Source organism: Polypterus senegalus, chromosome 18 (assembly GCF_016835505.1).
Source record: "Polypterus senegalus isolate Bchr_013 chromosome 18, ASM1683550v1, whole genome shotgun sequence".
Classification (NCBI taxonomy): domain Eukaryota; kingdom Metazoa; phylum Chordata; class Cladistia; order Polypteriformes; family Polypteridae; genus Polypterus; species Polypterus senegalus.
Genome location: NC_053171.1, coordinates 1,801,393 through 1,811,115, shown reverse-complemented (window position 1 = coordinate 1,811,115; position 9,723 = coordinate 1,801,393). Strand labels below are relative to the sequence as shown.

General features: G+C 37.8%; 1 protein-coding gene across 1 annotated transcript; it reads left to right on the top strand.

Moving 5' to 3' along the window:
* Positions 1-538: 538 nt before the first annotated feature.
* LOC120519048 (Fc receptor-like protein 5) lies at positions 539-6,368 on the top strand. Its single transcript, XM_039742127.1, has 3 exons — positions 539-578; positions 4,253-4,540; positions 6,052-6,368. Exons 2-3 carry the CDS (start codon positions 4,276-4,278, stop codon positions 6,366-6,368), a joined length of 582 nt encoding a protein of 193 aa, XP_039598061.1. The 5' UTR covers positions 539-578; positions 4,253-4,275.
* Positions 6,369-9,723: the final 3,355 nt, after the last annotated feature.

Here is a 9,723-nt window from a genome sequence, read left to right as displayed (position 1 = left end):
CGTTTACAGATGAGCGTGTCATGGCAGTTCAACTCAGCAGACAGCTGTGAGGACAAGACCGACCCTCATGGAAATACCAGATCATAAAAGTACAAAAGATTCTCCAAAGAAAGTGTACATTGATATGGAAGCAAATCGGGGGTGTAATAAAAAAAAATAAATAAATAAAAAAATTCAAGCTTAAAATGGGGATTTTTTTTTATGCTTAGATTTTTGCTATTATATGAGAAAAATAATAAACTTAAGATGTAGGGTTGTTACAATGTTTAATAAAACCCAAAAGGATTAGCTTAGCATTTTTGATCAGAAAAAGTACATAAATATTTATTACTTTGGAGGCATGTGTTGTGTGTCAGGTACCTTCTCCTCTTTTGTTGATCAAACTATGGCGCCCCTACCACTTGCTTACCTTCCGTAGTGCTGTTGTATCAATACTGGCGTTTCAGTGGCATGACCTACTTGTACAAGAGGTGGCTGAAGTACCACTCGGATTTCTCCTGTTCACACATTCCAGTTTCAGGCTCTGTTTTTCTTTCTTTCAGGGTCATCTGCAGTATGGAGGCCAGCACAATTTGCAGGTAATACAGAGGTCTCCATTGTTTTTCTGATGTTCATTTCTCCCTCTTCTCTCTCCCCGACAGCTGTATTGAATTCTTGATGACTTTGTTTTAATTGCATTTCATGACGCTTTAGTCTCCTAAAAAAAGTAAATCCCTATCAGATACGCCATGGTAGCAACTCCTTAACCTAGTGATGAGTGAAATTGAAGATCAAGTTTGTTTTATATGCAATTTGCATTCACAAAGCACTACATTCACTAAATGGGGTTTTTGTTTTGGGTTGGAAAGCAGGGAACATTATACCCAGGGGACTCATTCACACTTCTACATTTACCTGCATTTGTTTTTTGGATTTTTTACATTCACTTGACACAGGTAATCCACAGCACCCAAGTAAGATCAATTAAATTCCAAGCCTCTCATTCAAATTACCATGGAGTAGCATAATTAACTTTATATATAAAAAAAAAAGTGATATATTGCATAATTTCTGCCACATGAAACATCAGAATGCACCATCATACACGTTACAGGATTTTCTCCACAGAATAATGCACTACACAGGACACCCGCCCGATTTAATTACCTAGCAACAACCTTTTCCTGTATCCTATTTTCAAGGCGGAAGATATTCTGCCACCATGGGCCACGGTGGATTGTACCATGCATCACTTTTGTTCCTGATGTGCATCTAAGAATATATTCACCAGGGTTGTTATCATAATTGGCAAACTGGGCATCATACTACAAGAACAAACCAGTGTCATGAGTTTTCTCCCAAATAAATTTGACAAGATTAATAATTCCTGACCAGATTTTTGGACTTGGAAACAATGGTTTTATAGTTTCTAGAACGTTTCCTGCCAAGTTCTCTATTTTTTGGTGCTCTATAGGAGTTAGATAGTGTTATTGTATATTTTTATTTTCATTTTGTTTCTGGAATGACCTCTTATTTTCCGTGGGTGCTGCCATTTAGGGGACTCTGTTGCCTATGCAACTTAGGGTTGCAGTCCTGTTTGTTGCCGTGATGTTTAAATACCTGGATGACACATCACCATTTATCTGCGATTTGGATAGTAAAACTTTATACCGGTCTCTTATATTGTTGCTCTGGAATTTTAGTTTTTTCCTTCAACAATCTTTAGTTTACATTGTTGTGTTGGCATTACTGTCAAGTTCGACTCTCGCTTGTAACTATTTTCTGTGTTTTGACTGAATCATTTCCTAGTCATGTGCATTCAAATGTTTTCTTAGTGTTCAGTTTGTTGGCAGTACACCCTGGTACAACCATAGCAAGTTTTATGGCCCAACACAATGTCTACACGAGACAGGAAATTATAGTTGTGATTTTTTTTTTCCCCTTCATGGACAGGTCAGTAGATCCTTACAGAATTAGCATATGAAAATGCTTCCAGACAAGAACTGAACACCTTTTCTGTCCGTTTCAGGTTTCTCTGCAAATTCAGTTTTTCAGAAGTTACTAGAGCACAGTGTTCATTTTTGAATTTCTCTTGGTCTTATGACCTCTATTTTTCACAAACCAACAGACAGCCGGACATATCTAAGATATGACAGTTTCCACCCAAAGCATATAGCCAGGCAATACATTACAATCGTGTTTGCTCAGACCCAATGGACCAAGACACACAACTGCAGAAACTCAGGATAAACTTCAAACAAGGATACACTCCCAAATCAACAGACCTACAAATCAGGAGAACTACGGCTACATCCAGAGAAAACCTTCTGGAATACAAAAGGTGCAGAAACCAAGAACCAGGTCCCAATAGTTGTAACTTATCATCCACATCTGGAAACACTTCGCAAAATTATGAAAGAGCTTCAACCCAGGGTATAGAAAGACAATAAGTTTGAAGGATATATTCCGAGAACCTCCCCTCCTTTTATACAGACAACCACCAAACCTCAAACTACTGATTGTCCGAAACTCTAAGTGTGGCTCATCAACAAGTGGCACATCTCCCTGCCTACAGAACAGATGTGGCACCTGTGCACATATATACACACACACGACAGGTCAGGTAGTTACACGCCATTGCCAGCAGGAGCATAAAATAAAGGGTCTGTTCACATGCAAATCTGCTAATGGTCTACGTAATCATGTGCATAAGCTGCCCCAACACTGGACTGTACCGTAGGGGGAAACTGGTCAGACACCGCGCCAGCGAATTAACTCACAGATTTCATATTAATCAGAACAGTGTTGATCTTCCGGTGGCAGCACACTTTAACAGTAATGGCCACAGCAAAAGTATAAAAGGGTCAACTGTGCTTATGGGTAATTTCAAGACCCAACAGGAGCAGAGAGAATGGGAATACAAACTTAAGCTTAAATTCAATACTCTACAAAATGGTCTGAATAGAGACAAGAGTTTTATGACCAGATATGTGATGGATTGACCAGCTGACTACATCAGTGGCCTATCTTACAGACAATGCACTTCAAAAAACCTTACAGGACTTTCTTCTAGTGATGGTTCTCTTATCTCTACATTTTATTAGTTTATTGTTCTCTTTAAGGGGTTAATTCATCTAAGGTTTATTAATTTTGTTAACATTTGAACAAAAAGGTTAAGATGAAAGGAAAAAAAAAAAAAAAATCACTTTCCTGTCCCAATATAAATTTGTGTTTTTCAGTTTGTTACCCCTTGCCTGATGAAGGGGCCTTAGCTGCCTCAAAAGCTTGCATTTGTAATCTATTTAGTTAGCCAATGAAATGTGTCACTTCACCCTACCTTTTCCTGTGTCTTGGTCTTCTTGAATGACTTTCTCAGGAGGCCATCATAAATAGGTTTTCATGTTGTGTTGTTGTTCAGTCTTCTGGTTGCTTCAGTGTGAACTGATGGAAAATTACATTAGGGAAGGAAAGAAGTCCCATGACTAAACTAAAAAATTGAAAATCTGTAAAATAGGTGACAAATGAAAATCTGCACTCCAGGAAACATTACGCTGCTCCTCCTGAGCCTTAAGATGAATTCTGCATGATAAGCAGATCTTCACATTCATGTTCAACTCTTCCCATTAAGAATGAAAAAATAAAAGCAATGATGAGCATTAACACGCGACTGCTGCTGCTATGAAAACCAGGTAAAGTTATTCCAGACAACAATTTAAAAGCAGTATGTGATTTAAATATACGAATGAAATGCATTTACTGTGAATAATAATAAATGTGTTGTCTCTTAAAAAAATAAAAAATAAAAAAACCAAAAAACAAATGAAGTCACCTTATAGGAACATGGAACAGAAAATGTGCGTATCAGCTTCTGCATAGCTCGGCTGGGTCTAACAATCTTACACAATTCATCGTAACCGAATATCGCAGTTTCCATTTAAACTTTATAATGGTGAAATGCTAATCTGTGAGAGGTACTCAGTTTTGTGAAAAATAACGGTTATCCAAACCAAGGCTAATAAGAAAAAAAATGCAACTCGTTCTTATTCCAGACACCCTCTATGCTCGATTTACATCGGTTACCCACAAATATTCTCGTGTTTGGCAGTACATCCCCAAAGTCTGTCCAAGATAACACATAGTAACCGATAGTAGCTACTATGTAGCAGTGTTAAAATATAAACTCATTCCAGTTATCAGTAGAACATCAGCAGTTAAGCAGATTCTCTTCACCTCAATTTTATTCTTTAATTCTGATCATTTTTCCTCTCTACAGAGAGACCAAAGGCAACCCTGCGTATGACAACTCAAGAGAAACTCTTTCACTTTGGGGACACAGTGAATCTGGAATGCAGAATTAAGAGTGGCCTTCCCAACTGGACATTTCGCTGGTTCTTTGGGAACCAGACAGAAAAAGGGAAACAGATCGAAGGCGAAACTGAAGACAATTACAATATTCCCTATGTAACGGAGTTGGACAGTGGAGTATACCGGTGTGATGCCTATGTAGCCGATTCTTATAATTCCTCACAAACCAGCAATGTGATCACACTGAGGATTCAGGGTGAGTGTGGGACTCTTGGAGGGTCAGCCGTGAAAAGTGGTTTAAGTAGTCAAGAAGTCCCCTGTAAAAAAGAGTCCCTTTGTGTTGGCCATGACCAGTTATATAGTTTGTCTTGTAAAAGTCAGATGGATTACTTTCATGCATACTGTACATGACATACAATTCTTTTGTACCCATTGATCAGGAATGGGATAGTTCCATCAATGATATTTTGCTGCCTTTTACGCACGGCTTAGTTTACTATGGCACATTTAAGTATCTAGGTGTGTTTCAATATGTATAGTTTGCTACTTCATATTAGTTATGTTAGGTCAGACAGTCAATTCCTAAGACTCACTATTTCAAAAAAACAAAAAAAAAGGGTCATGGAAACTGCTTAGCAATTCCAAGACAGATGAGTTACTTAGGACTGTGAGGTAAGGCATTACAGGTGATCCCGTCTCCACCTTCTACATACTTTGTTGCTGACTAACTACAATATGTCACCTGATAAACCACAACCTGTGGCAAAGTTCAGTTTGGGTGAAAAGACTCTTGTTTCCGATCAGATAATTCTTTGAAGTTTTTGTATACTTTCTTGAAGTGGCCCCAAGTTTTTCTTGGGGTTTTCAGATCTAATTCTGCATTTCAGTTTTTACGTCAAAAGCTCTTTCAGAAAAAAGAAAAAAAAAATAATAATTCACTTTATCTTTTGACACTGTTGTGTTTGCACAACAGGCGCTGCTATTTTGCAAATTTCATGTCATCCATTACTTAGGTAATGTTTCCTAAATTCACTGGCATGGTGCAACGATGATGTTATAGACATAACTATTTAAACGATTTGACCTTTTAAGTTCTAATTTAAATCAGAGATTTGATAAAAGCCAGTGAACTCCTTTTCAATTGTTTTTGTATTTTCTGGCTTTAAAAAGAACTGTTTAAGTTTTTACTATGGTTTGTTTTACTAGTTTTTATAATAAAAGATTGGATTGCCTTCTAGTTAACAGACTTGACGAGTCTCTAATGGTCCTTTTCAAAAATATTTGTGTGGCTTAGGCAGGACTTCCAAGCAAAGGTGACCTACTAATCCCCCAAGGTTTACCAGCGACTTGATTCCTTTTTTTGGTTTTTGTGCCCCAGAGATTCCACCTTGTGGTTGGTAAGACAAGATTTCTTGTGGTTTGTGTGTCTCAGCTTAGTTTTGAGGTACTTGGTACAATTTTTCATGGTGCCATTTAGTTAACACCCAAGATTCAAAGTGGCTGTGTTAAATTCTATTCTATGCTCAGTCCAGATGAGTGAGTTGCTCATGACTGGTGGAACAAGCTGCCCACCTTCATTGAAACTGACGACTCCTTGTTTGGTGAATTTCTCTAACTGAAAAGGATTTTGTTAGGTTCTTGTAACCAAGGAGGTGTAATCAGCTAGCATTTTGTTCCAAGCTCTTCTGTTTCTTTCTAATTTATTAACTATCAGACGGTTCAGATTTATTCAGTAATTCTATTTTTTTTTATTTTCTTTTTGGGCAGAAAGACCAAACGCCATCTTGATACTCAGAAATCAAACGAACCTCATCTCAATTGGAGACACAGTGACTCTGGACTGCAGCATTGATGGCGGGTTTACAGGGTGGCAGTATCGCTGGTACAAATTTGGTTCAAACAATGATTGGGAAAAGTTTATAGAATCCAGTGGATCCACCTACACAATCAAATCTATAAGTCACGCTGACAATGGAGAGTATCTGTGCGATGCCATAAATGAGACCCCACCTTGTGGTTCACAGGCCAGCAATACCATCACAGTGAACGTCAAGGATGTTGGGGGTGAGTATGTCATTTCATAAGCCTTAAGAGAAAGCAGTGGCCCCTCAATATTAAGTGCAGACTGAGAGGAGACAAAAATGAAGGGGAAACAAAAACAAACTTAGGATTTTAGTATTGCTTGTTTCTTTATATTTTGTTTATCCTTAGCCTTATTTTCTCATTTCCATTTTAGTTTATTAAAATTAGGGATGCACGATAATATTGGGTTAATATCTGTATTGGCAGGTAATGGGTTAACATTTTCATCGGCCCGATGGCAAGATTTGACTAATAATTCAAACCGATATTTGATGACGCATTCATGATGTTCATTTAAGCAAAAATGAGCTATTTTGCGAAAACGTCAGCCGTGTGGAGGTTTTACAAAGTAACTGAAAGCAGCATAAAATATGCTATTTCTAATACTTGTTTGACCAATGTCTTACGTGGAGGGACCAAAGTGTAAAATTTCAAAAATACCAACTTAATTTCACATCTGAAGACACACCATCCTGACAAATGTGCAGAATCCCTCACAGCAAAAGAGGAGTCCTGTGCCACCACACACAAAATCAAAAACTGTAGTTGCTCAGCCTGTTTATCAGGTTATTGGGGGAAAAAAAAACAAAAAAAACAGATATATAGCCCCTAAAGCTAAAAGAATTATTGCAAAGGTGATGGATTTTGTTGTTCTGGACGATTAGTCATTATCTATTATAGAAGATATGGGAAATTGAAGACTGGTTGAGTATCGTGAGCTCCAATACTGGATACCCAGTCATTGTTATTTCACTGACATAGTGTATCCACAATTGTTATACAAATCAATGCTACATTTCTCTGTAACTCTCATCCAAACAGATCAAGTCTCATTTTTCTTCTTGTATCTTATAAATTTGTATATTGGCATCTCCAGATAAATACATAGGCATTATTGAATATCAGCATCAGCCCAGAATTTCCTTATAGGTGCATCTCTTACTAAAAGTGCATTTAATTATAATGATTTCATTCAATTTATTTCCCACCAAGTTATCACAATGCCATTCAGGTAAGGTTTACGTATGGCCATCGCAAATGTGTTATCAATCGGTTATCTACGACATGATCCAACATTTTGTGACGTTTTCACACTGCTGTTATACAAGATGGTGGTTCCCTGCTGTTATGATGTATAAAATCTGTACATTTTGGTTTCCATTAGAATTTGTTTGAGACAAGACAACAAATGAAGTGAGACAAATCAAAGCAGGTTCTCTTCCCTTACACCTTTACTTTTATAACAGTTGTTCACAGCTTAGTGCAAATTTGGTATTACAGCCTGGGAAAGGAGACTGAGCTGATACCTCAGGCTATTGATTACTTTATGGATGGACATCTTGGACAAAAATTGGGTTTACGGCCTGGGAAAAGGAAAACTGAGGCAATATCCAAGAACTTTAACCTGGGGAATTAATTCAACCATTTTGACAGCCAGCCAATCAGGTGCATGTGTTGTGAAACCAAGGCATGACATTTCATGATAAATATGCCTTGTTGGAGACAGAAGAGAAGAAGGAGAAGAAAGTACAGAAGGAGAAGAGGAGGAACGGACGAAGACGGCACTAGTCGTTACAAAGGCATCATGAATATCGATTGCTAAATCAAATGCCTCCCTGGGACATTCATCCTTGTCATCTAGCTTTTTCTAAAGACTATACAGTATATATATATTCAAACTTTCCTATCAGTACCTATTTTCTAGTATTCTTTGTTCCAGTGGTATTATTTTGTAATAAATACCATGCTGCTTTTAACTTTCTATGCTTTGTCTTAATGTCTAGGGTGATTAAATTAATAAGTTAGATTTCTTGGAGCACCTAGTGTAGCCAGATTTTTTGCCATTATATCTGTGCTGCAAGGTTTATAAGGCAGAGCATGACAGCGCCACTCAATAGAAGGGACAGTACGAGAAGAAGGTATTTTTGGCTAATAAATGGCCTATAGTTAAGAGTGCTGAGTCTTTGTATGCTTAAATGTATTCTTGTAGACCAAAAGTAATATTTAGGTCTGAGATATCACTAAAACATCGTATGTTGTCCGTGCCAATAATAAGTAAGTCTCTTGAAGTGCTGAGTGACAGGCTGTCATTCCTATAGCACTTGTGTGGTTTAAAGTGCCAAGGGTTAATCAGCGTGTGTGTGTCATTCATGGGGCACTGTTGTGAATAGGGTATGTGTGTATGTGTATAGCTACGTATGTGTGTGTTCATCTTAAAGTGCAACAGTAGACCAACCCGATAAATGAACTTGACGAGAACACTTACCCTTGAGAAAACAGGTAAAGGGTAAGTAGAGGGAAATACTACGATAATACACCTGCTATCCTTTCTCTAGTTCTTTATTTTTCTCGAATGTTGGTAGCAGAGAGAAAACTAATAGGTGCTTTCTCAAATATTTAGCATTAGGACTTTTGCTTGATTGTTGGACCACAATTTGTGCTTTCATTTGGGTTTAGACAGATGGTTATGGTTTAGCCAAGGTTCTTTCCTTGGCTGTGTTTTTTTTTTATAGTATTTTGTTGCTTTTAATTCATTTTCTATCTATTAGTAACTTAGTGTGTATTAGTAATGTTAGTCTTTTGGTGTCTTGCACTTTAAGTTAGAGCATTTAGACTACATTCAGCCACCTTCGGTTTTTAATCACATTGTTATGTTGTAGCCTTATGCTAAATTTAAATTTATTTTTCCGCTCATCAAGTAACTCTCAGTTCCACAAAATGACAAATAAAAAAAAAAAAAAAAAAGATTTTAAGAACGTTTGCAATTTCTCATTGTCACAAGTATTTAGACCCTTTACTCAGTACTTTGTTGAAGCTCCTTTGGCGGCAGTTCCAGCCTGGAGTTTTCTTGGCTTTAATGCAACAAGCTTCTCAAACCTGGAATTGGGGATTTTCTACCATTTTTTCTGTGCAGCTCAAGCTCTGTCAGCAGACGGTCGATTGGGTTCAAGTCTGGGCTTTGAAGGACATTCAAAGAGTTAACCCCAAGCTTCTTGGGTGTTGCCTTTGATTAGTGTCCTGTCTTAAGGTAAACCTTTGGCCCACTCGGAGGTCCGGAGTGGTCTGTAGCAGATTTTCTTTATGGATATCTCTATACTCGGCTCGGTCCAGCTTTTTCTCGACCCTGTTTAGTCTTCCAGTCCCTGCCACTGAAACAAACATGATGCTGCCAACACTATGTTTCATCACAGGAATGGTATTGATTAGCAGTGCCTGGTTTTCAACAAATGTGACTCTTAGAATTGAGACCAAACAGTACGGTCTTTGTTTCATCAGACCAGAGAATCTTCTTTCTCATAGTACCAGAGTCCTTTAGGTTCAAACCCAAAACAAGTTTGTGTTGTCTCACCACTCTAC